General features: G+C 47.6%; 2 protein-coding genes across 6 annotated transcripts in view; one reads left to right on the top strand and one right to left on the bottom strand.

The window, feature by feature from the left end:
* NPC1 (NPC intracellular cholesterol transporter 1) overlaps positions 1-955 on the top strand; it is a 47,509-nt gene extending 46,554 nt beyond the window's left edge. For 2 of the 3 annotated variants that reach the window (XM_027127599.1, XM_027127600.1), the window contains one exon: positions 129-698. In XM_027127599.1, the coding sequence (XP_026983400.1) occupies positions 129-211 (83 nt within the window). In that variant the 3' untranslated portion in view covers positions 212-698. Of the gene's footprint in view, positions 1-128 lie in introns of all 3 variants that reach the window. The other variant, XM_027127598.1, reaches the window with a different exon arrangement.
* On the bottom strand, positions 653-21,834 carry RMC1 (regulator of MON1-CCZ1). 3 transcript variants are annotated; one of them, XM_027127603.1, is made up of 20 exons: positions 21,580-21,834; positions 20,804-20,880; positions 18,052-18,136; positions 17,138-17,194; positions 15,923-16,009; positions 12,102-12,242; positions 11,690-11,793; positions 10,025-10,114; positions 9,829-9,934; positions 9,015-9,126; positions 6,099-6,143; positions 5,793-5,846; positions 5,033-5,161; positions 4,443-4,549; positions 2,815-2,934; positions 2,425-2,502; positions 2,021-2,125; positions 1,866-1,934; positions 1,549-1,774; positions 653-818 (listed from the first exon to the last, which is right to left on the bottom strand). In XM_027127603.1, exons 1-20 carry the CDS (start codon positions 21,679-21,681, stop codon positions 739-741), a joined length of 1,974 nt encoding a protein of 657 aa, XP_026983404.1. In that variant the 5' UTR covers positions 21,682-21,834; the 3' UTR covers positions 653-738. The 3 variants fall into 3 exon arrangements, with proteins under 3 accessions (XP_026983404.1, XP_026983405.1, XP_026983406.1); XM_027127604.1 differs by lacking the exon at positions 2,425-2,502 and having other exon boundaries at positions 21,580-21,811; XM_027127605.1 differs by lacking the exon at positions 10,025-10,114 and having other exon boundaries at positions 21,580-21,811.
* Positions 21,835-25,574: the final 3,740 nt, after the last annotated feature.

Below are 25,574 nucleotides of genomic sequence, written 5' to 3'. Positions count from 1 at the left end.
GATTAAGAAAATGAGGGGGTTTTTTTCCCCCTTAATCTCTGGGGGATAGGAAGTTGTGTTAGAGTAGAAACTATCTCCTTTTCTCCTAAAGAAATGATCCCAAAGTTCATTCTTTTTATCCCTCACAGGACCACCGATAAATAAAGCCAAAAGTTTGGCCGCTCAAGAGCGACACAGAGGTACAGAGCGAGAGCGGCTCCTCAATTTCTAGCCCGCTCACGGGCTTCGGAGACTCTGCAGGTCAGGTAGTCGGTTTACCACTGGACAGCAGCTGCGTTGTCAAGGCTCGGTTGAACCCTGAGTGCGAGCAGATGTCAGGCTATTAACAGGAGCAGATGTCAGGCTATTAACAGCAGCAGCTTCGGCCATAGCGCTTGTAAACTCAGGAATGCAGACTCTGCCTTGAAGCAGTATTACTGAGCCTGGAGGTAGCCCCAAGATGCTGGAGCGCCTTCCGGTTCTCCAGGAACAAAGCCTTGTTCTCGGGCAGGCAGAAGGGACCGCTAGGAAGGCTGCTCTCTGCTCACTGACACTTTCTAAAGGCCAATCAATGCAATGTTTCTCCTTTTGTAGGAGTAAGCCATCACACAAGTTCTATACCATATTTTTAGTAACATTTGAGGATGTCGTAGATATACTTTATTACAACATCTTGTAGTTTAAAGAGCTTTATTAACGCAATAAATTAACTTTGTACACATTTTATATATATATAAAAAGAAAAACTAGCAAGTGACCTCAGAATGTCGTAGGCCTCATTAGAGCTTGGTCTCCAAAAACCTGTTTGAAAAAAGCAACGTGTTCTTCACAGTGTTCTCCTGTGAAGGAAAATACAGATTTAATCTGTTAGGCAAGGCACGAAAGGAGGAAAACGAGAATGAACACTTTGCAGCTCCTAGATGTGGATACTGGGTTTTGACTTATTTTTCTTTCATAAAATACTTTGTTTTCCTAAGCTCTTGAGTTGTCCTTTCTGTTTACCCAGCTTGTGCCATTACAGAACCTTTACAGCCCCAAGCAAACTGCCCTCTGCCCTGAGAGATGGGGGAGAAGCAGGGTGATCAGTGAATGCTGGGAGCCCTGAAAGAGTTACAGGTTCCTCCCCATCCTAAGGAAGAGGGTGCTTTAGATTTCATAACTTTGGAGATAAGAGTGATTAACCAATGCTTTCTGCCTAAAACTAAAACATCAACAAGCCCCAGGCCATTACAACCCTCCGCAGCCATTTCCTGTCTTGTTCCTAATTCTTCAGAAAGGGCCATTCCAGGCCCAGATGTCAGACGGAGCTGGGCCCAGGCCACCCTACCTTCCACCCCGACACCCCACTGCAGTTCCAGAGCAGAACTCCAGTTCCGTCAGCACCTTGAATCCACTCTCACTACAACAGGCTAAGGATTATGCGGGCTGGTACAAAATTTTGTTTTTTAAAAACTAACCCGAGAGTTCTCCAAACCAAAAGGCTTCTCGCCCCCCCAGCTGCCAGTGCTCTCCTGCTACTGTCCGAGTCTCTGGTCGCCCCAGGTCTTTTCCCTGCAGCTATATTCTCACCTGGTGTGAAACTAGGGTTCCCTCGCAAACGCTGGTTTCGCTGTTCAAAAAACCGGAATATAGTGTAGAAAAGCATGTGGTCTTCAGTCTGCTTTGCAGCATCTAAAAATTTTCGTGCAGAGATGTTGTCATGGCCACCAATGCCCCGAATAAACCTTAAGGCAGCTAACACTTGGTGTTTGGAAAGGAGAACTTCTACTATTTCATCATTTGCTGTGGAAAGTCGCTAGAAGTAAGGGAGAGAGAGAAATCCGGGTCAGTGCAAGTAATAGGAACATGCTTCTATGGGGTTTAAAACTCTGCTGTATCAGAGTTACCTTCAACATATCCAGAGACAGCTGATGAGCAGGAGGGTAAAAACTTTCCAGGGAGAGCAGCAGACAAGCCTGGAAGACCCATTTTCAGATTAGATTTGCCGTATGTTGAAAGGTCAAATTTTAAGTCACAAAAGTAAAAATTGGGTGGTACTTACCAAAGGCTTCGAGTCGCTGAGGACATGGTACTGCAGGAACTGGTGCAGCGTGTAGAATAGGTTGTGCTGGACGAGCGTCTTGATGACAAGCTCGTGCAAATAATGCTGAGACAGAGACAGAAGGAGAGATGGTGTCCACGTCGCCCAACTACGACAGACTAGAGGCTCAGTATGCCGAGGACCACGGCTGCTCTAAGTGACGGGTGAGAGAACCCAACCTGGCCTGAAACTGCTCATTCCACCTGAGAAGGTGGGGTCACGTGAGGAGGGTCACTGAGTCTGAGGCAGGTGTGCAGACTCTTGTGGCGTACAGAGAGTCATCTCAGTTAGGCACTGACAGTGCTTTTACGTGAACAATCCCTTGCCCCTCTAACGTGGGACCACAGATGCTGGCTTGAAGGTACCTGTACTGTGATCTGAAACTGGTTCAGAGAGCGGATATATTCCATGAGCACAGCTATCATGAATTTCTGAGGCATCTCCTACAGAGGGGAAAAGTGTTTAGAACCAGAGTGGCAGAGGAGGCTCCGTGTAACAGCTCCTTGTTTATCCGCCCCCCTGCTTCCAGGGTTCTACTTGGCTGCTTTTGCACAAACCCCTCCAGAACCTCCCGAGTCGGGGATCATCTTTAGGCCTGTGTATTAGAAGCCAAACCATAAGCATTCAGTCCTCACCCAAGATAACCCAGTTACTCTAATCACATTCTGAGTTCTACTCGTTTTCCTCAGTCTCCTTCAAATGAGATCTTTGTTTTGGGAACCTTCAGTCCAGAAGGGGCGGCGAGCCTCCCCTACCTTCTTCTCCGCAAACGCCGACAGCACGTGGGTGTACATGTCAGACTGGTCGACCACAGCCTGGGTGCGCGCCGGCCTCCTGAGGAATGGGCCGCTCCGGCTCTGCCCCGCTTCCAGTGCCTGCACAATACATCACAGACGGGACCTCAGTCATCTTCCGGGACATGGCGTGTTCGCAGTTAATCCAGAAAGACTGAACCCCTAGATGCTGGGAGCCTAAGACGTGAGCAGAGGATGACACTTACTTCATTACTTGGACAAAACTCTTTCCTGTGCTGGCCGGGGAGGAGTTTAGGAGGTCAGGAAATACACCAGTGTTCACGGATGGAACTAAGAAGCCTAAGTCATAGTTTTACCGAGACTTTTATTTTTTTAATTTTTGGCTGCACCGCGCCACATGCAGGGATCCTAGTTCCCATACCAGGGATCGAACCTGTGCCCCCTGCAGTGGAAGCACAGAGTCTGAACCACTGGACTGCCAGGGAGACTTTTTTTTTTAACCTCTTAAAATAACTCCCTAATTTTGTTAATCACAGACCACCTAGCATTCGGGTTATCCCTGAGTAGCTGAAGGGGACGGGCGTTCGGGGGTTTTGTTCATCACAGACCACCCAGCATTCGGGTTATCCCTGAGGAGCTGAGGGGACGGGCGTTCTGGGGTTTTTGTTATTGTTTAAAACCACTTCCATTTTTAGCCTTTGGACTAATCAGATTCTTGAAGTGGAATCATTCATTCCACTTCTCCTGAACTTATTTCTAGCTTCAGAAGATACAATAACAGTACAGCAGACCCCGATAAGCCATGCTAATTTTTTCCAGCCCTTCACAACACGCACTTGAGCCCACTAGAGGAAAAGCACAGTGCTGACGCTGAGTCATCACAGTCCTGAGGGGATGCTGACTGGGTGCCAGGACACGTCTTATTCTTTATAGCTAGTACATCCTCAAAGGAAAGGAAGAACAAGCAGCAAAATGATTATATTTCTGATTTACTGAGTCTAGGCTCTGGATTGGCAGAAAGACATATAAAATAACCAAACTGAGACTGCTTTTTTTATCCATAAAATAAAGGCAGACCAAGGAGCTATCTACGTGTAAGATCAAACATAGATTAAAAACAACAAAAGCGGGCTTCCCTGGTGGTGCAGTGGTTAAGAATCTGCCTGCCAAAGAAGGGGACACAGGTTCGATCCCTGGCCCGGGAAGATCCCACATGCCGCGGAGCAGCTAAGCCCATGCTCTGGGCCGCAGCTACTGAGCCTGCGCTCTAGAGCCCGTGCTCCGCAACGAGAAGCCACCGCAATGAGAAGCCCGCGCACCGCAATGAAGAGTAGCCCCTGCTTGCTGCAACTAGAGAAAGCCCGCGTGCAGCAACAAAGACCCAACACAGCCAAAAGAGAAAATAATAATTTTTAAAAAAACAACAAAAGAAGGTGAAGACATTAAGTGATGTTCAGCCTCTAGCTCATGGGACACAGGGACTCTGATTTACGTTCCCCCTACGGCCAGCCACCTTGCCCTTTGGCACACAGCAAACCTCAGTGGTGTCATTCTGTCAGAATCTTGTGTCATAATTACACAGACAATATACCCGGGGTGGAGCAGGGAGGAGGCCCTCGTCAACTTACCAGTGTGTAACTCTGCTCGGCGTCCAGGTACTTCTTATACTCCTGGTTGAGTTTATCAAAAACAGTGGCTATCACAGGCAGCGTTGCTCTGTCTGACTCTGTCAACACTGGAAGGAGTCAGGGTTCACACAGGTCGGCCAACCTTGTGTGAACTTTAGAACTTAAACACACTGTGAGAGAAATGACTCATTTCCGGGGGCCACCAGGGCATTCGGAGAAACGGTGTAGAGACTGGGGCACAAGGGCTCTCGCCAGCCCTTGCCGGTTACTAACGTAGCTACGGAGGGCGTCAGAAGATTCTCAAAGTAGGTATAAATGTCGTGAGTGACTTGGATTCTGAAACAGGTTTGTTTTCAAGCTGGGGAGGGCAGCCTCTACCCTCACGTGTGCCCATGTTTAGTTTAGTCTTTGCCCAGGAAATGTCTTGTAGAGACAAGTCATTTTTATACTGAGCAGCCTTTCCAGGGGGTTAAATAATCCACTTGTCACTAAGCCAACCGGCTGCAGACAAGATAAAAATGTGGCCCGTCTCCCAGTGGGCGGCGCAGGCAGTGTCAGGAATCAGACCGCAGGGTGAGGACCCCACTTACTCTGCGAGCACACGGACAGGACAACGGTCTTGCATTCCCTTCTCTGGAGGAGGAAGTCCATGAGCCTGCCTTTATCTGGCAAGAGGTTTACTATGGGCTGAAGTTTCACCTGGAGGTTCCAGAGGTAACCTGGATTGAGAGGCAGCAAATTTAATAGTGGGACGCAAACCAAAACAAAAGCCCCAAAGCTGGTTCCCCTCAACATTCATGGGGGGACGTGCTGCAAAGCACAGCCAGTGGCTGCTTCTCACGCCAAAGCACAGGCTGCGATGTTCAGGACACGTCTGACGACAGTGGGACTGGCAGCCAAAGCACCCCTGCGTGTCGGCAGACTCCTCAGAGTGACCCTCCACGCGCCCCCGTGGAGTGTCTACTGCATACAGACAGGCGACCCCTCCCCGCACCTGACCAACCCCCTTGACCCTGAAGGGAGAACGGGTGTCTGCAGGGCACGAACTTTGGTCCTGGGCTCCGGTTTCTCCTGCTCTGGCTCATTGGTCACAAGGCAATTCCTGAGGCTCCCGAAGGAGCTCCGTAACTCAGCCGTCCACCAGCCCTGAACCTCCTGACGCCCACACTGCCGGGCAGGCGGGCAGAGCCCTTCTCAACCGGGGCTCCAGGAGAGGAGAACCAAAGGCTTCACTGGAAATGATCTGAGTCACCCCTTTCTCAAGCCTCCCAGGGCTGGCACCCCTCAGGACGGACGGGAGACTGCCAGCAAGCCCAGCTTCCTAACAGCGTGACCCCCACCACGACCCACCTTGGCTCGCACTGATGATGATGTCGGGTTGAAAGACAATCCAGGATGAAGAATCTACATGTTATAGGAAATTCTAGACCAGGAAGAGATGAAGACAAAAGGCAAACCCAGCTCCCGTTAGCATCCTCCCACCCTGTTTGCTGAGGCCGCCCTAGGTGCCCGGCCCTTGATGGGAAGGAAACCCCACAGGCACTTCCCACGACATTATTCACGCCTGACCGGGGGCTCGGACCACCCTCAGACCCCAGTGTAAGGAGAGGTGACAGCTCCCCTGTTGTTCCCAGCCAAGGCCTTCGGAAAGGATACAGAGTTTACACGGGATGGGGGACTGGCTGGTCACGGGAGCAGGACCTACAAAGAGAGGAGACACGTGTGTGTGAGGGCTGGTGACGCGGCCAGAAAGTGCTGCCAATCCTGGGACGTAAAGGTAACGCTTAATGCTTCCTTCAGTAAATGTTCATTCAACTGTAGTCAAATAACGAAGAAGTGAACTGTCGTGTCCACTGATAACACCTGTAAGGAGGAAGCGGGAAGTCGAGAACCATCCATGAAGATGTCTCGCCAAGGAGAAAGCAGGTCAAGGTTCAATTCACAGCGTTTTCTTTTTTACACACACGCACATTAAAGAACTGAGAAATTCACCTGAGTGATTCAGAATCAAATACTCAGATAATTCACTGAGACTATTTCAAACAAAGTGTTTTGTGGCTTAATTATCTAAATAATGAGCTAAATTCTCCACTGCACAGTGTAGGTCCAGGCAGAGATCTCACCTGGGAAGCAGACCCCTCCATAAAACCCTCACGTGACAGGGACTCACAACTACCAGTGACATTGCTCGAGTGTGTATGTCTGGGGGGGAAGCCCGCAGTAACCTTGATAAATACGGCCTGCAAACTGAACATGACTATTCCTAGTTCTGTTCCAGCTACCCAGGTACAATCGGAAAATAGGTTTCAGTCGGCAGGTTGGAAAAGGTGGTAATTTTGCACAGACCCCCCAGTAGAGGACAGGGCCAGACCAGACAAGCTGAGGCAAAGAACACTTGCGCTTGGAACCTACGAGTGAGGGTCCTACACGTGGGCCTTGACTGGCTACCCATCACGTTGACTGAATGCTTTGGTTTTGAAAGCCCCCAGGTGATCCTAACGTGTAGCCTACTCGAGAGCCACTGGTTGGACAGACCAAAACCAGAAGGGGAAACGAGGGAGGCTGGCTCTTCCCCAAGTTGCTGGTCTCGTCTTTCAAAATAGTCCAACAAGCTCTTCCTGACCTGCGACAGTGCACCTGTGACAGCACACCTGCAACAGCTCAGATGGGCAAGATACAAAGATGCTACAAACCTGTGAGGGGCTTGGAGTCTAGCAGGAAAAACAAAAAGTCATTAACCACAAAAAACGCTTTGCCAACCCACTCTAGAAGCCCAGAGATTCACGGACTCTTGAATTCTTATTAATCTCTGGGCTCTTGTTTTAGCCACACCTGGCCTTTGCTTTATATCAACAGCCAATCAGAACCTGACTACCTTCTTACTGGTCCTAAACAACCGGAACAGAGCTGAAGGACTGAAACGTTTATAGTTGTTTCTGCCCCAATTCACCAGCAGTTACCTTCATGCTGAGTGAGCAGCAGATACAAGCCAAGCATTTGACACAATCTACTCTTCTAAACATCACTACCTGGGAAAAGGAAGAAGCTGGAAAGAACAGAGGGCCAAGAGACCTAATCAAATGTGCGAACTACAGCTGGCCCTCGAACAAGGCGGGTTAGAACCGCATGTATCCACTTATACAGGGATATTTTTTTTCTTTTTTTAAAAATTTATTTATTTTTGGCTGTGTTGGGTCTTCGTTGCAGTGCACAGGCTTCTCATTGCAGTGGTTTCTCTTGTTTTGGAGCACGGGCTCTAGGCGCACGGGCTTCAGCAGTTATGGCATGTGGGCTCCAGTAGTTGTGGTTCGCGGGCTCTAGAGCACAGGCTCAGTAGTTGTGGCGCACGGGCTTAGTTGCTCCGCGGTATGTGGGATCTTCCCGGACCAGGGCTCGAACCCGTGTGCCCTGCATTGGCAGGTGGATTCTCAACCACTGCGCCACCTGGGAAGCCCAGGAATATTTTTCAACAGTAAAACCCACTGTGGTTGGTTGAATCCTTGTATGCAGAACCTCGGCTATGGAGGGCTGACATAAATTACATGTGGATGAACCCCACTGTTCAAGGCTCCACTGTAGCTTATTCTCACACCCTGCTCAGCTTCTGGCTCAGCTGGCAAGTGCTCCTGCTAAACCATCAGCCAGGGCCTGATCTGATTCTTCCCTGTGACAGGTACCAGGATATCCTGCCAGCAGGCGAGGCTGACACACCAAAGCTATCTGACGGGGATTCCTTTTAACAAAACGCTCCTCCCAGAGTTCCAAATGTGTACCATCTGACTATGGTTTACACACTGAAACTTCAACTAGCTTACTCTAGACTCCAGTCTCCTTGAAGAGAATATGATTTGAGTTCTACCTTAGAATCGATTACATTGGGAAAAAGCAAAAGGAACCAAATGGTTTCTTTCCCTTTTTCTGAAATCCTGACCCTCTCTCTTCTCTGACTTCCTACTGCCACCTCTTCAGGTTGGAGGAGTGGTTCAGAATAACCTCAGAACCGCAGCCTAAGTACTTACTGTGATCATCAGTCAAGGGAAAACGCAGTATTTATTATAATTATGACGCAGAATGTGAGAAAGATGAGGAAAAGCGATCCCAGGTTAAAATAACAGCCCTGAGCAACCAAATTTAACCTCAGGGCCACAGAGCACAGACCAACAGAAACGTCAAGGTCTTATTCAACATTAAAAAAACCTCTGGGCTTCAATGGGTAATCACAACTCTCCATTTTAAAGCTCAGAGAAGAGAATCGTTCTATTTTCTTCAAAGGAAGAGTCTTCTCTCTCACAAAACACTTTTCACGAGACTTCCCTGGTGGTCCAGCGGTTAAGACTCTGCACCTCCACTGCAGGGGACGCAGGTTTGATCCCTGGTCAGGGAACTAAGATCCCACAGGACCAAAAAATAAAAAAACACTTTCACAAGAACACAATTTTAGCTTAAAGAATCAGCAGGAGTATCATTTAAAAAACAAAACAAAAAACAGAATCACCCCTTGCAAAAGCAAACAGATCTGGGAAGCCCTTTATCTGCTCCCCCATCCATGCACACACGGATATTCCCTTTTACCTGCCACAGGGATCTGATAGGGCTGAATGGATCGAGCTGGAAGCACCGGGTGATGGAGGGTAACGGTGCCATCGAACTCCCCCCTCAGCTTGATATCAAATATCACTGATGTCTGAGGGGGAGAAAGACAAGATGGTGATATCAGACAAACCACGGTTCCACCCGTCCCTCTCGTGACCTCACACCTGCCGTTTGGGGTCAGCTGAAGGAGCCCCGTGTCTGCGTTCCACCCCTGCACGCTGGTTCTTATTTGAGGAGGGACCTGCTGGAACATCCCAGCTCTCTTGTACATGTCTATCAGCTCTCAGAAGTACTCCTGGAATCTATGACATGCTGCCTCTGAAGAGCTCCATCTTTATTAGTTATCGACACGAGTGTCACCAGCCTCCAGGAGGCAAGGAGGGAAACGGCTTGTCTCCCACCAGACACCCAGCTGATGGGGTAGAAGCAGCAGGATCATTCTAGTTCTTTCTCTGTGGCCACAGAGCCTCAAAACCATCATCATCTACACTCACAGAGGAAGTACAGGGCTCATGTGCTCACACAACACACTGGCTCGGCAGGGAATCCCCAGCTTAGATGATTCGACCAAATAATTGTTGCAAAGTCCAATCTCCTCACATGTGTTACTTTGTGAAACAGTTTTTAATTATGTTAGTCAACTGGTAGGGTTTTCCTAAACCATCTAGAAATCCAAACCCATTCCACCTGGAAGAGCAAAACTTTGAGCATAAAAAGCACTTTCTAGTCTCTTTCAGAATATTTTGTCCATTTTCACAGCTCTTTCAAGCAGGACACCCCCCAACACTCGTACCTCCGTGTCCTGATGATGAACGACCACCAGGTTGTCCACCACGTTCAGGGCGAACTTCCCTGTCCGGTTTAACTTCAGTATGTGCATCTTTTTACAGGCGCCTTCTCTGTAGGACGACAGAAAGGTCAAAAAATAGATCGACAAGCTTTAGTTCACATTTTACAATCGGAGAAGGGGAAGAAAGCATTAAATATACCGTGGTAGGTGATATAGGACTACCTCCGCTCCAGTACTATTGGAGGTCCGAGAATGATGCCTCAGGAAGAGAACATATAGCTGTCCGTATCTAATCACAGAACAAAGAGACGTAAGTCATACTGGCTGTTTGACGTCCCTCCATTCTAACTGCAGAGTTATAAGGCCATAGTTAAGTAAATTAAGAGATATTTACTTAATGGGGTATTTCGCAACCAACAGAAATATTTACAAAAACAGTGCAGTTAGCTTAAAAATAAAAAAGCCTATTATAAAGTTAAGTGAAAAGGGGGGATGCAAAACTAAATATAGCTTGGGCTTCCCTGGTGGTGCAGTGGTTAAGAATCTGCCTGCCAGTTCAGGGGACACGGGTTTGAGCCCTGGTCCGGGAAGATCCCACATGCTGTGGAGCAACTAAGCCTGTGTGCCACAACTACTGAACCTGTGCTCTACAGCCCACGAGCCACAACTACTGAAGCCTGTGCACCTAGAGCCTGTGCTCCGCAACAAGAGAAGCCACCGCAGTGAGAAGCCTGCACACCGCAACTAGAGAAAGCCCACGCGCAGCAACAAAGACCCAACGCAGCCAAAAATAAAATTAAAAGAAACAAAACTAAATATAACTTGATCAAAATATTTCAAAATAAAAACACAAACTTCTGCAGAATGACTTATGCAGAATGTCCAAAACTACTGGAACGAAATACATGTTGTCAAATAGCTGCCCTTGAGTAATATGCTAAGTCCATTTTCTTTTTAACTTTCTGTAATTTCCCAGTTTTATATAATGAGTACATTCCTTAATCACAGGAAAATGTTATCACTCTTGACTTTTAAGCCTCATCTGATAAATGTTGCCATGACCAGTTCCTGCATGTACACTTTTATTCCAGGAGTTCACACTTTGCTGGGGCTGCCTCAGGGACAAGGAGGAGACTGGGGGAAGGGTCTCCCCCTTTGCAAGGACTGTTCTCATTTTATCTTTTTCTAAACCAGGATGCCACAGATTTCTTAAAAAAAAAAAGCATTCTAAATGCTAAAAAATTTTACTGTTTGGAAACCACTGTTTTAGGCCATAGAAGAATCAGAAGTAATTTAGGAGCAAACTGTTTATATTTGTTGAATATGGGTATATAGGAGATTCTTTGTATCAGTTTCTATTCTTGTGTGTTTGAAACTTTCATAATAAAGTTCTAAAATTTGAGATATCTGCGTTTCCAAATGAAAATATACCTTCCTACATAAGTAATTCAGGTCTACATTTGTTAGATCAAAAATGTAAACTATGTTTTTCTTTAGAACAAGTATGATATATTTTAGCTAAAAAATAATGTGTGATAAGTTTTGACTCACTGACTGAAAAGAAATTTCTAAAACTAAGAAACCTAAGAAATAAATTGGTTCAATGTTCTCATTTTATCAGACTAGAATGGTGAAAAATTCCCTAAGATCACAAAGTTAATAAAATCAAAAAAGAATGTCAAGAAGATGACGGGCTTTCTACATTCCTAAGATCTGGGTACAAAGCAGGGAAGGCGGAGTCCTTAGCCTGTGTTCCAAGGCTACTGGAGCACGGGCAGCCCTGGAGTTCTTACAACATGCTTCTTCTATCATGATATCCCTGAAAGCAATTATGAGAAGGAATTCTCTCAAAGAACAGACATACATCGTCGCCATGGCAATGTCTCTCTCTGAGAGGCTCAGTTTAGTTGACTTAGGTGCAGCTGGTAATTCGATCTCAAACTTGGGCAGCTTTGACATAGTGCCAGCCTGTTTGGGGAAGAAAAAAGTTTTAAGAAAAGCTCATTAAACCCCCTCTGATGTTTTAGCACTCCCCACATCAAGTCATTGAGGATATACACGCACTATGTCTTTCCATCCTTTCCAGGGTCCCAGGGGCCTGTCCCAAGAAGGACTCATTCTTGGCGGTGATGGGATGGTACGGGGTGCCCTCTAGTGGTTGGAAGTGGCAAGGCTCTTGTTGGAGGAACGTGCCCCTTTGAAGTTACTGGATCAGTTAGGAGGTTAGAGGAACAAGGTAGGAGGGGAAATTTTTTTAAAGGGAAGCTGACTCTTACCCGGAAGTAGAAGGGCTGCAGCACATTTCCAAGCACCGTGGTGGACAGCAGAATCACAGCACTCTCGGGACAGTACATGTACCAGTTCACATTGATGTTCTGGCTCTTCAGGAGTTTCAGATTCCGTTTCTCTGGTAATACCTGATGCAAAGTTCAAGAAACAGAGCCTTCATTTAAAAACAGCAAATGGGGCTTCCCTGGTGGCGCAGTGGTTGAGAGTCCGGCTGCCGATGCAGGGGACACGGGTTCGTGCCCCGGTCCGGGAAGATCCCACATGCTGCGGAGCGGCTGGGCCCGTGAGCCATGGCCGCTGAGCCTGCGCGTCTGGAGCCTGTGCCCCGCAACGGGAGAGGCCACAACAGTGAGAGGCCCGCGTACCGCAAAAAAAAATAAATAAAAACAGCAAATGGGGAATTCCCTGGTCGTTCAGACGTTAGAATTCCACGCCTCCACTACAGGGGACATGGGTTCAATCCCTGGCTGGGGAACTAAGATCCTGCATGCCACGCGGCTTGGCCAAAAACAAACAAACACAACAGCAAAGTGTCCGAAGACTGGGACTTCCCTGGTGGCACAGTGGTTGGGAGTCTGCCTGCCAATGCAGGGGACATTGCATTGTCCCTTCCCAGGTTCGAGCCCTGGTTGAGAAGATCCCACATGCCACGGAGCAGCTAAGCCCATGCACTGCAACTACCGAGCCTGCGCTCTACAGCCCACGAGCCACAACTACTGAGCCCACATGCCATAACTACTGAAGCCCGTGTGCCTAGAGCCGGTGCTCTGCAGCAGGAGAGGCCACTGCAATGAGAAACCAGCGCACAGCAATGCAGAGTGGCCCTCGCTCACCGCAAATAGAGAAAGCCCACGCGCAGCAATGAAGACCCAACGCAGCCATAAATTAAAAAAAAAAAAGTCTGAAGACTGACACAGTAAATGAAGAAAATAATAAAAAGCAGAAGAAAAAACCCAGTAGGTTAAACAGAAAAAAATAATCATTTTTATTTATCACAGCTACCATTTATCCAGCCCTGTGCTTAGCGCTTCCAAATCTTAGCTCGTTTACTCTCTCCACAACGCTGAGAGCTGGGCATCATTAGGCCAATTTGAGGGGAGAAAATAAGGCTCGGAGAGGCGAGGGGACCTGCCTCCCCAGTGACGGCCTAGGCAGCCCACTTCACTGCAGGGCAGGGCTGAGCCTCCTCATTCCCAGGCACCGTCCACCGAAGGGCAGGGAGGAGCAGCATCCTCACTGTCACAGAAACGGTCAAAACAAACCCGTGCCCCTGGAGCCACGTGCACCGAACCAGGCACCACCCAGCCTGCAGTCTCAATTTGAGGCTGGGAGGGGCTCCCTTCTTCTAACAGACATGTTCATGAGACTCGGCATGCAAACCTAGTATTTTATAATCAAGGCACATTTCAAATATACTCTCAATCTTCTGATACATTAAGGAATGCTGAATACAGCCCCAAGATGTTAATGCTCCCAGAACACTGCCCTGCAGAACAGACCTGGAAGTCAGGGTTGGGGGTGTGGGTTTCTCGATAATCCAGGTACAATAAAATAAAGATGTGATACAGTCCTCTTTCTTTCTAACTTATTTCTTGAAGATCTGAAAACCATCTAGAGGACCTGAATGGACACTTTTCTACTACTGAGAACAGAAAGCTATACTTTTAAATGATTGCCCGAGGGAACCCTTCTGTAAAGCAAGCAGTCATTTCCTTGCTATCATAGGTACAAAATTCTATTTCTGTACGTATGGGATTCGTGTAGTTTTTCTTTCCTTCTGCTGGTCAGCTAAGGTTCTGATTACAGCCCTACAGCAAAGCACCACAACATTCACTTTGCACACTGTTACACAGGTATATCTCCTCCATTAGTACATTCTAAATTACACTGCTTTCGTTAGGGCAACAAAGATAACACCTGAAAGAATACTAACACTCTCCACATTGGCTCCACTTAGCAAGATCTCAGAAGCTTTCCCAATAGGTCAGGCAGCTAGAACATACTAGAAGATAAAGAGGAAGGTGCAAAGTAAAATCAGTAGAGTGAAAAGGCAACCTACGGAACGGGAGAAAACATTTGCAAATCATCTATCTGATAAAGGGTTAATATCCAGAATATATGAGGAACTCCTACAACTCAACAACAAAAAGAAATAACCCAAATAACAAAGCACTTGAATAGACATTGTCCAGAGCACATGCAAATGGCCAACAAGTCATGAAAAGTTGTTCAACATCACTAATCAGAGAAATGCAAACCAAAACCACAATGAGACACCGTCTCACAACCAGCAGGATGACCGCTATCAATAAAACAGAAAACAACTAGAGTTGGTGGTGATGTGTAGAAACTGGAACCCTGTGCTCTGTTGGTGGGGACGTAAAATGGCATAACTGCCAGTGGAAACAGTATGGAAACAGTACGGTAACCCCTCAAAAATTAACAACAGAATTACCATGGGATCCAACAATCCCATTTTAGGGGTATATACTCAAAAGAATTGAAAGCAGGGTCTCAAAGAGAGACTTACACACTCGTGTTTCTAGCAGCGTTATTCACAATAGCCAAAAAAATGGAAGCAATCCAAGTGTCCATCAGTGGAAGAATGGATAAACAAAATGTGGTGTATGCATAACAATGGAATATTATTCAGCCTTAAAAAGGAAGAAAATTCTGACACATGCTATAACATGGACAAACCTTGAGGGCATTATGCTAAGTGAGATAAGACAGCCAGAAAAAAACAAACATTGTATGATTCCACTTATATGAGGCAGAGGTCCTTAAAGCAGACAAATTCATAGAAACAGGGGAAAAACAGTGGTTACCACGGGCTGGGAAAGGGGAAATGGGGGAGTTGTTGTTTAATAGGTACAGAGTTTCAGTTTTACAAGATGAAAGTTCTAGAGATCTGTTTCACTACAATGTGAATATATTTAACGCTAATGAATCGTACACTTAAAAAATGGTTACGACGGTAAATTTCACGTTATGTGCTTATCACAAAAAAAATTCTTTTTAAGAGGAAGAGGCAGTTCAAGAGGAAACACAAATGTACAATACACAAAAGGTGCTTACCTCCCTCCTTCGTAATGAAACATACAAATTAAAATGGCTTTCCACCTCTCAGACTGGCAAATGTCTACAGACTTACAACATCCAATTCTGCTAAAGCTTTGGAAAATGGAGATTCCTACATTGCTAGTGAGAATACAACTTCTAGAAGAAATTCAGTGATATCTTTTCAGCTTTCTAGATGTTTGTACCTAGGCTGTAATTTCCCTTCCAACAATTGCCTCACCTAAGAATATAAAACAATGGTTACAAACCCGTTCACTGCTTGAAATCACTGTAGCATTGTTTGTAATCACTAAAAAGTGAAAACAAGCATGAAGTTCAACAGGAACTGGTTAAACGGTAGCAGGTCCACACGACAGAACAAATATGGAAAGACGTCTAATGACAGCTATGCCAAAAATAAATAAATAAATAAAGCCACAAGTCTATATACAACATAACCATTTCTGTAAAATAAACAAATGTTGCTCCCTGAGTAGGAATGAAATGGAGGAACATGCATCTAATGGTTACTTCTAGGGACTATGGGGGACTTTTACCTTCCATATATCTTGGTAACGTTTGAATGTTTTACAAAAAACATGTATTACTTGTAATTAGAAAAAAAGAACAAAAACCCAAACGGAAGACTGAAGCTCTGGAATCTCAAACTATCTATCTAGTGCTGAATTCAAAGGCGGCCCAAACACGATCACAGACCTTTCTCTAGCGCATGTAAGTAACACAGTACCTGGTAAAATTCGATTCCTTGATCTGTGATGAAGACAATTTCAGTAGAACTGGTCCAGCAGAATCCTAGTATGTTGGCATTCTTGGTCTGAAAAGAATTGTAAAAGATTCTTTTTAATTAAAAGAAAAAAAATGTATGTATAATTCTCTTCAAAAGCTTAAAATACCTTGTTGTTTGTATTGCTCTTTAATAAAAGTTACCGAGATTTGATTACTTATGAACAAATCAAACTTTCTTTTAAATACACCGCTCCCAGATTTTCACCTGTAACGCCTCACTGAGGCACTTGAATCTGAAGTCCTTCTCGTCAACAGGACAGAGAGAAAGGCAACTGCCCAGCACTCACTGATACCAACCTCTACTTTAGGAATCAAAGGACAGCTGACACTCTGAGTCAAACACATCATAAAAGCTGGCGTTATAAAAGTATAAAGGCCTAAAGGTTCTCTGTGGCTCTTGCCCCAAATGGGGTTGGAGGCCTTGAGCCCCGTCCCAAGTCAGGTGGTGAACAGCAGCAGTGAGAGCCGAAGGGCAGCTGGGCCAGGGCCAGGGCTCTGCTGCACACAGAGCACCCGGAGCTCTGCCAGGGGCTCAGGCGTTTGCAGATGGGCCCCTCCTTGCTGAGGGACCCACCTGGATCCCCAATCAGCAAAACCGTCACAAAAATGAAAAAGCTATACCCTATCCACCTGCAGCTTCTGCGGGTTTCCCGGGTGCCGCGATGCCCGCTGAGCTGAGCCCCCACTAGCCTAGTTCATCATAGCCGGCAAATCTAATTAAAATGGATTAGAATCTCCACCGAGGGAAAGAAGGGAGGGAGGAGGGAAGGGGAAGGACACGAAGAGCACAAGTCGAGAAAAGAAAACATCGTCAGGAAAAAGGGAAAAAGAACTCCTTTTCCAAAAACCTCCAAAGAGGCTGCTATCGCCGCCCAGCAGAGAAGGGCAGGGGCAACAGGAAGACGACAGCCACCAAGTGCTGACGTGGCTCGGTGTTCAGCATCCTGCATCCATTTAATTCTTCCAGCTCCATCTTACAGACGAAGAAACAGGCTTTAAAAACTTTAAGAAGTGTCCAAAGTCAGAGCCAACGTGAGGCAGATCCCAGCATTCAAGCACAACCTGCTTCCAAGTTCCTGCTCTAAATGACCACGCTACCCTGCGCCTCCACCCCCGGAGCTAACGCTCACCAGCTGGAAGAGGATCAGGCCCATACCTTGCACTCCTGAGTGTACTCCAGCTGAGGACTATCCGGGGTAAAATTAGAAAAATCCTGGAAAACAAAAACACACACGAGAAGAAATGTGGATTGGGCAGCATACTGCCGACCTACTTTGGTATACAATGAGACAAGAGAAAAAGACAAATAAATTTAAAAAGTGATCAGAAAAAAAACCTGACAAAACCCAAAGACAGGAAAAATAAAAAGACTGATTTGGACAATCTGCCCCCTTAACAGCAGCAGGCCGACAATTGAGTTTTTTTAAACGAGTTAATCCAAATACTGTCGGGGTTTAGAAACTGATTGAGAATTCATTCCTCAAATGGTTGATTTCAGAGAAATGGGTTGCTGTATTTTACTAGGGGCTTTCCAAAAATTTTAGTAATTAATACTTGACAGAAGGAAACAGGATTCTGCCTCCTTCCCGACAGCTTTTCCTCTACTTCACGAATGGCGATGGTGAAGATTTATGAAGACTAAAATGCTGACAGGCTGCTCCAGCTTTGAATATCTGCTCCTATTAGGTTGAGCATTCAAAGATGAGAGAAGTGAATAAATGGAGTTACTCTGGTAAGCTTAACTCACAAAGTCTCCAAAGATATGCTTCGCATAACCTATGGTGCTGGCTGTCAATCAATACGAAAGATACCTGAGGTTCCAACTTACTTTAAAAAAAAATTAAGTAAAAAATTAAGTAAAAAAAAACTAAGGCCATAAGTATGTACCCATTTAAATGTCTTTCTCACCTTCAAGAATCCAAAGGCTCAAATACAATGCAGCATAACTATAGCTTCCATGACATTAAAATAATAAATGGTTCCTTTAACACTGGAATTTTGCAATTCATTCTCTTCCAAATGTACTTCTAATGTCCTTTTCTTCATACTGTATTTAAAGATATGTCTTACCACGGTCTTTGAGGTCCTCTGAACAGCCAATATCTTATTTTCTAAGGAAAACTTAATGCACTTCACTTCTCCTTTGTCCTCCATTCTTTAAAAGAAGAAAGAGCAGGTTATGAGTTACACTTCAAAACTGCATTCTAGCATCTAACATTTTGTGAGAAGAAAACAGGCAAGTTAAATATTCAGGAAGGGACTTCCCTGGTGGCGCAGTGGTTGAGAATCTGCCTGCCAATGCAGGGGACATGGGTTCGAGCCCTGGTCCAGGAAGATCCCACATGCCGTGGAGCAACCAAGCCCATGCGCCACAGCTACCGAGCCAGTGCTCTAGAGCCCACAAGCCACAACTACTGAAGCCCATGCGCCTAGAGCCCGTGCTCCACAACAAGAGAAGCCACCGCAATGAGAAGCTCACGCACCGCAACGAAGAGTAGCCCCCGCTCGCCGCAAATAGAGAAAGCCCACGTGCAGTAAGGAAGACCCAGTGCAAACACACACACAAAATTCAGGAAGCAGCAAATCTTAGTTTAAAATTAAAACTATGTTTCTGAAGCTATCAGTAGGACTGCTTTTCAAAGAACAAAGTCCAACTGGCAACGGGTGGCGTGAGAAATCGACAGAACTGCAGGTAACAGCGACTGAGGGGTTGAGAACATTGCACTTTCACCTGTGCCTCCCTTTAGGCGTAACTAAGTCCAGACCCAGGCAGTAACTTTCTCCACACACTGCCGCCTTCCCTCTCCAGAGCCCTCACAGCAGCACTTTCTTTTTTCTTTGAGATGCTGGCAGCTGTGAAATATTTATTTACTTATTTTATTTATTTATTTTTTTTGCGGTACGCGGGCCTCTCACTGCTGTGGCCTCTCCGGTTGCGGAGCACAGGCTCCAGACGCGCAGGCTCAGCGGCCATGGCTCACGGGCCCAGCCGCTCCGCGGCATGTGGGATCTTCCTGGACCGGGGCACGAACCCGTGTCCCCTGCATCGGCAGGCGGACTCTCAACCACTGCGCCACCAGGGAAGCCCTACTTACTTATTTTTGATTGACGTACAGCAGTGCTTTTGAAAGGAGTCTACTCTTTGCCACTCAGTACCCAATGGGCTGCACCGCCAGGTGGGCTCCACCTCGGGTCTCACAACTGCCTCAATCGGACGTTACATGGGAAGTCAAGAAATGGACCACAGAGGAAACTCTCAGAGGAAAGGGGATGTTCACTGTCCTGACTGGTGATGGTTTCATGGATACACGTGTCGAAACTCATCAATTGCATATGTCAAATATATGCAATTAATGATAATTAGACCGCAATAAAGCTATTAAAAGTAAATAAGATGTTTTTTTAAAAGAGGGTTAAGTTCAGTATCTCCCCCTGCCCAAGCCTTCCTGAGCCCCTTAATCTGGATCATCATGGCCTCACCCTCACTTTCCACACCCAAGAGACCACCAAGTCTTACCCCAGACCTTCTTAAGCAACCCTTGAGTGCCTATTGTTTGCTGGTCTACAGTGCCTTCAGGCTGGTCTTCCCTGCCTACTCAGATTATAGCAATTGTCTCTTAATGGGATCCCTGACTGACAGGCTCCCAGTAATCAAGCTTCAATGCTGCAACAGTGCGCTCTTTCCAAACACTGATCTCATCATGCCACGCCCCACCTTTACCTTCAGGAACGAGATAAAGCCCGAAATCCACAGCAGAATATAGCGGCCAGAGGTCACACCACCACCCACCCCTTCCCTGCATGAAACCTCATTTTCAGTCACACAGACTCGGAGTCCCCCCAACACGGTGCCTGCATACCTTTTTGTTCCCTCCATCCGGAAGCCTCTTCTCTTCTCTACCTAGAATCTCGTCTTTCAAGCCTCGCTCCACTCTGAGGCCTTCCCCCGCCTGGGCAGTGGTCTTCCCCAGCCCACCCCAAGACAAATGTCCATCTCTTCTCCGTGGCCACATTCTGAACAGAGCACTACTACAGCACCTACCACAGTAAACTGTATGAGTCCACTCACCTGCCTCCCACTCTAAATGTATGACTTTTCTAGAAGGGAGCCAAGCTAACTCAAAGCCTTCCCACACCTGATGCCCAGCACAGGGACTGCAATCAGTGTTTTCCAAACAAATGATGATCAAAGAAAAAGAGGCTGCTTCATTTTCTGCTTCAAAAACTGTCTCCTATTTACACAAGCCAATTGTAAAATGTAAAATGAGGGCCTACACTGTACTTTCCCCTTCTGTAATCAAAAGAGTTAAGGTGACCAGATAGTTTATCATCCAAACTGAGATATCTCTGAAAGTAAAAGAGGCTGCTATTCATTCCCCTTAAGTATAGTGGAAGCTGAGATTTTAATGCACTTTATTAGATGGGAAACACTGACCTAGGAATCTTCTCCACCTCCCAAACGCTCTGCAAAGACCCTGGGCCCAGAGAGGAAGTGAAGGCCCTCCCCTCAAGAAACCGGAAATAGGCCCATCAACGCACCCAACCGGCTAATTTCAAGTGTCAGGAAGTAGGTGCCCTGCACTGGAGTATCTGGATCCCAAAACAACAGGGAAGGCCTCCACACGTTCACTCTGCAGGAGGTACTGAGATGTACCACCAAGGCTGCACAGCTCCCTTTTCCTACAGACTGGGATATGCCCCCCACTTCAGCCCTCTTAGCAGAGACAAGGACAAAATTTAAAACAATCTTCTGAACGACAACAGAAAAACACCATTTTGTTTACATGCTGAAATATTCTGAAAACGTCAATACAATCATTACCTAAATGAGATGGGATTCCTGTCATCTGGGCCTTTAACTACCACTCCAGTAGCTCCACCGGATCGAACAGCAAAAACCTGAGAGGGAAAAGCAGCAACGTTTTAACGGCCTGAACTTTTAAAGGCTTTAGACACATATACCAACCTGCAACGATGATTTCTGCTACACCCTACCCTTGGTTCAACTAAACTAACGTGGCGCATAGCAAACTGCAGAGGCTTGGTGTCCACACGAATCTTCAGAAAAAAGAGAGTAGAGACCAAAAAAGTCTCCCATTCCGAGAGAAGCCCGCCGAGCGAGGCTCCAAGTTTTAATCCGTTTCGGCAAAGGCGACGCCGCGGCACTTGCGCACACCCTGCTCCTCCTCCCCGCTGCCCCCCGCACCCCGCCCCTTTACAAAATTCCGAGAATAATGAAAATCTCAACGTCTAAATCTTTGAATGCTAGGGAAACTAATGACAAATACAGACAACAAAAGGGGCCGAGGAAACACCGGAGTGCTACCAGCTGATCACACCGGCCGAGGGGCGCAGGGTCGGCGCGGGGGCTGGGGTCCGCCCCGCTGTCACTTCGTGGGGGGGGGGAAGCCCCGGCCGCGGCGGAGCCTGGTCCCACAGGAAGGGACTGGCGCGGATCCCGCGCCCGCACGGCAGGAGAGGCCCCAGGCCTGGTCCCCGGGCTCCCGGCCCTAGCGCGCGGGACACCTGGGGGCACCGGGGGCGGCGGGCAGGGCGCGCCGGGCCGCGCGGGGGAGTAGGGCGCGGGCCTGCCCGCACCTGCTTGTTGGCCTCATCGAAGAAGACGCAGTTGACCGGGTTCGCCTTCTCGAAGTGCACCGGCCGCTCGCACAGCTCCAGGTAGTAGTCCTCCTCGCCCATGGCGGGCGCCGCAGCGGCGGCGGTGGGCCCGGGGGCGGCCGCCAGCGTGGAGCTGAGCTAGCGGCACCCGGCGCTGGGAGTCCGGCAGTGCGGCGGCGGCGGCGGCGGCGGCGGCGATCTCGCGGGCTCTGAGGCTGCTTCCTGGTGCCACGCCCCCAGCACTCCGGCACGTGACTCGCGGCGCCGGCCCCCTGGCCACGGGAGGGGGGCTTCCCCCACCGGCCGAGACCAAGGCCCGCTCTCCGTTAGAGGTTCCTCCCCTTTCCGGGAGGGTGGGGTCCCAGTGCGGCCCACCGGGCGGAGGGCGGAGGGCCGAGGGGTGACCCGGAAGCCTGTCGGGTGCCGAGGGAGGGCGTCGGCGCCCTGGATCCCAGACGCACCTTCGCTGACACGTTCCGGGCCTGCCTCCCACTCCGTTCCGGGAGGCTTGCTTAGGGCCACGTTCTCGCGTGGGGCAAGGCTGCCCCCGGGTCTAGGGAAAGCGCATCCTTTCTCTTGGGAGGGCTTCTTGAGCCTGCCTCTGAGGGAGCTTAGTAAGGGAGAACTGTACTGTGGTCAGCACCTGGTTGCTGTGAGCTTGCAACAGGGAAACCTAGTTTAGCTTGCAGGTCTGAAAGCCTCTTTTGATGGTTTTGATAGTTGAGGTGGAGGGCGGGGGTAGGTGGGGGTAGCTCCTCATTCAAGAGATAGAAGACAGAGATGGGAGGGAAGAAGGGATGATCACGGATGACGCCCTAGGTGTCCATTCTCGACAACCAGATGGATTTTGGCACCATTCTCCAGGATACAGAGGCTTGAGAAGTTTGGCAGGGAAGTGGGAAAGATCAAGAGTTGGGTTTTCAACATGTGAATCCAGAGAAATGACAGCTAGACAGATGGATATATAGGTCTGAAGCTCATCAGAAGAGTGACAAAACTGGAGATAGAAAGTGGGAGTTATTGGAATATTTGAAGCAGTGGAATTGGGTGGGATCACCTGAGACAGGGACATAAAGGAAAACACACACACAACCAGCCTTCAGAGGCCAGGACCAGGAATCAGCAAAGGAGGACAAGCAGAGCCTGCCAAGAGAAGTAGACAGAAAACCAGGGAGAGGGTTGTTTCTGGAGATGCGTGTGGAGACTTTCAGGAAGCGGGTGCTGTCCGCTTTGACAAAGGCGCTTGGAAGTCGGCCAGAGAGAGCACTGAAAATGTTCCAGAGCAGGACCCTACTGAGCCTTCCTGGGATAGACCCCCTCCCCCATATCCCCTACTGAAGCTCCTCTCTGAAGTACCCAGAGAATAGTATCTCATGCATATTTCCTGAGTTTTTCAGATGCTGCCCCATCAATTTGAACAAAACACCGCTCCTCAGGGTCCCCAGAGACCTCCATGTCACTATGTTTGCGAAGATTTTTCGGTCATTGTATGTTATTTCCCAGTAGCATTCAGTGCCTCTTAATCACTCCCTCACTCTCTTGAAACTTTGTTGATATTTATTTTTGTAATTATTTGATTATAATCCGTTCCTGTTGTACTGTGAGATCCGTGAGAGTAGGGCCTGTGTCATTTGTATCACAGTCTCTCAGCCCTTACATCAGTAGCCTACTTCCTTATCTCCCCTTGGATGTCTCAAAGCACCTGGAAATCAACATCTCTAAAATAAAACTCCTGATCAACCCCCACCAGGGTGTTCTCCAAGGGTCCCCTAACCCAGTTAACAGCATTGTTACCGAATTGGTTGACTGGACCCACTCTGGGGCCCTAGCCCGGGTGGGACCCCTTGTCTTGACCACAGAGGAGGCTCTTTTTCCAATCAGATTCGCGTAGCCAACAGTGAAACCGATGCTGAGACTGGAGCAGCACAAGCTTTGCTTTATTCAATGGCCAGAGAATGGAGAAGCAAGAACCTAGTTTGCAAAGCAACTTCTCAACCCAATTTGGGCAGAGACACCAAAAATATAGAAGGGTCGAGGTAAAACGGAGGGAATTGGAAAGAGTGGGAGGAATATTCATGAGTTATTCAAGAACAGGGGTCTTATTTGGACCCAGAACTGATGCAACTCTCCTTCTCAGTCCTTCTGTGGGCTCTTCCGGTTGTTGTCATGGCAGTTGTCAACTGTATTGCTGCTGGTGGGCGTGGCATTTAGCTAACATATTATCATGAGCATGTAATGAGGCTTAAGGTCCACAGGAAGTCAAATCTGCCGCCATCTTGAGCCTAGTTGGTTCTAACCAGTTCTTGTTTTTCTTCTCTTTGCAGCTTTCTCCTGAAACTCAGATACGAGTAATTGGTTTCTAGTCGAGGGAGGGGCAGGGGTGTAATTCTGGGGTAACAGCCTTGGTAACAGCACCTCCATCCACCCAGTTGCACAAGCCAAGAAGCTGGAGTCCTCCTGGTCACTCCCCCCCTCTCACCATCCCCATGCCCCAACACCAATAGGCCATCAACTGGGAATGAGAAAAGTCTGGAGATTGAAGGGGCTCCCAAGGGAACCCAGGCTTCTCCACAGAAGAGCATATTTTGAACACAACTCCTACAGGAATGTTGGCCAAACACAAGCAAGGGAGGCAGTAGTGCACTGTGGTGGCAGGGGGTGGGGCGCTGGGGAATGAGGGCTGCTCTGAAAAGACTGTCGTGTCTCTTTGACTCTGGGTATCTTATCCCTTTTCCCTGAGAGGTAGCTTCAGTCGATTACGGCAGATTTTTGCTCCTGACAGACAACGAGGCTTAATTCTGCAGCTTACCTTGGATCTGCAAGCAGCATTGAGATCTGCCCGGCTGTGGGCAAGAGGCCCAGGAACACAGTGATCTCGACAGTGGCTGTGGCCCGGGAAATGCTGAGCACGTGGGCAGCCACTGCAGGCCACACAGAAACCAGAGGATCCAGAAATGCCCTGGGCAAACCAAGTCTTTGCCTCTCCATCTCTTTCAGTCACAAACTTATTTTTTTCTGTAGAGTTCAGCATTAAAGACAATTTGAATATTTGTCCCATACTCATATAGGATTCCCTATTCTTCCCAGATTTAAAAAAGTTATCTTTTCATTGGGAAACAACAAGACTCTAAAAATGGACCAGCAGACATTTCTAGAGTTTTGAGGTTCCACATGTTACCAGGACTTAAATCTGTTGGTGCCCAGCATCAGCTTGGAAATCACCATGAATGACGGGCCAGCATTAGAACCGGGAGAGTCTTCTCTGTCTTGCGTCCCCTCACCCCCACACCTGATAATTACTTCTGTTACCAGAAAGTTCTTTCCGTGAATTTCCTTTGTTACTTAGGTAAATGTTTCCTTCCTCATTTCAGTTATTTGTGTAACAGTTTGTTTCCGTTGTTTCTTTTAAAGATTAAATTGAAGAAGGGATACAAAGCTCTACGTCCGTGTTGGTGTCTTTTCATTGCTGCCACACTTTTTCTCTGCTCAATTTGATTTTCAGAGAAAAATAAAACTTCATTATACAAATCAGAATAATTTTAATATCTAAAATACACTTTTGGGCTTCCCTGGTGGCGCAGTGGTTAAGAATCCGCCTGCCAGTACAGGGGACACGGGTTGGAGCCCTAGTCCGGGAAGATCCCACATGCCGCGGAGCAACTAAGCCTGTGCGCCACAACTACTGAGCCCGTGCACCACAACTACTGAGCCCGTGCTCTAGAGCCCACGTGCCATAACTATTGAAGCCTGCGCGCTCTAGGGCCTGTGCTCTGCAACAAGAGAAGCCACCGTAATGAGAAGCCCGTGCACCACAACGAAGAGTAGCCCCTGCTCGCTGCAACTAGAGAAAGCCCGCGTGCAGCAACAAAGACCCAACGCAGCAAAAAATAAAATTAAAAAAGAAAATCCTGGTTTCCTTTAAAAAAATAAAATAAAATTCACTTTTATTGGGAATTAAAAGTTGTATTTTTAAA

This window comes from Aethalodelphis obliquidens, unplaced genomic scaffold (assembly GCF_003676395.1).
Source record: "Aethalodelphis obliquidens isolate GAN/ISIS:26980383/991018 unplaced genomic scaffold, ASM367639v1 scaffold32, whole genome shotgun sequence".
Classification (NCBI taxonomy): domain Eukaryota; kingdom Metazoa; phylum Chordata; class Mammalia; order Artiodactyla; family Delphinidae; genus Aethalodelphis; species Aethalodelphis obliquidens.
This window is presented reverse-complemented; position numbering and strand designations above follow the sequence as displayed.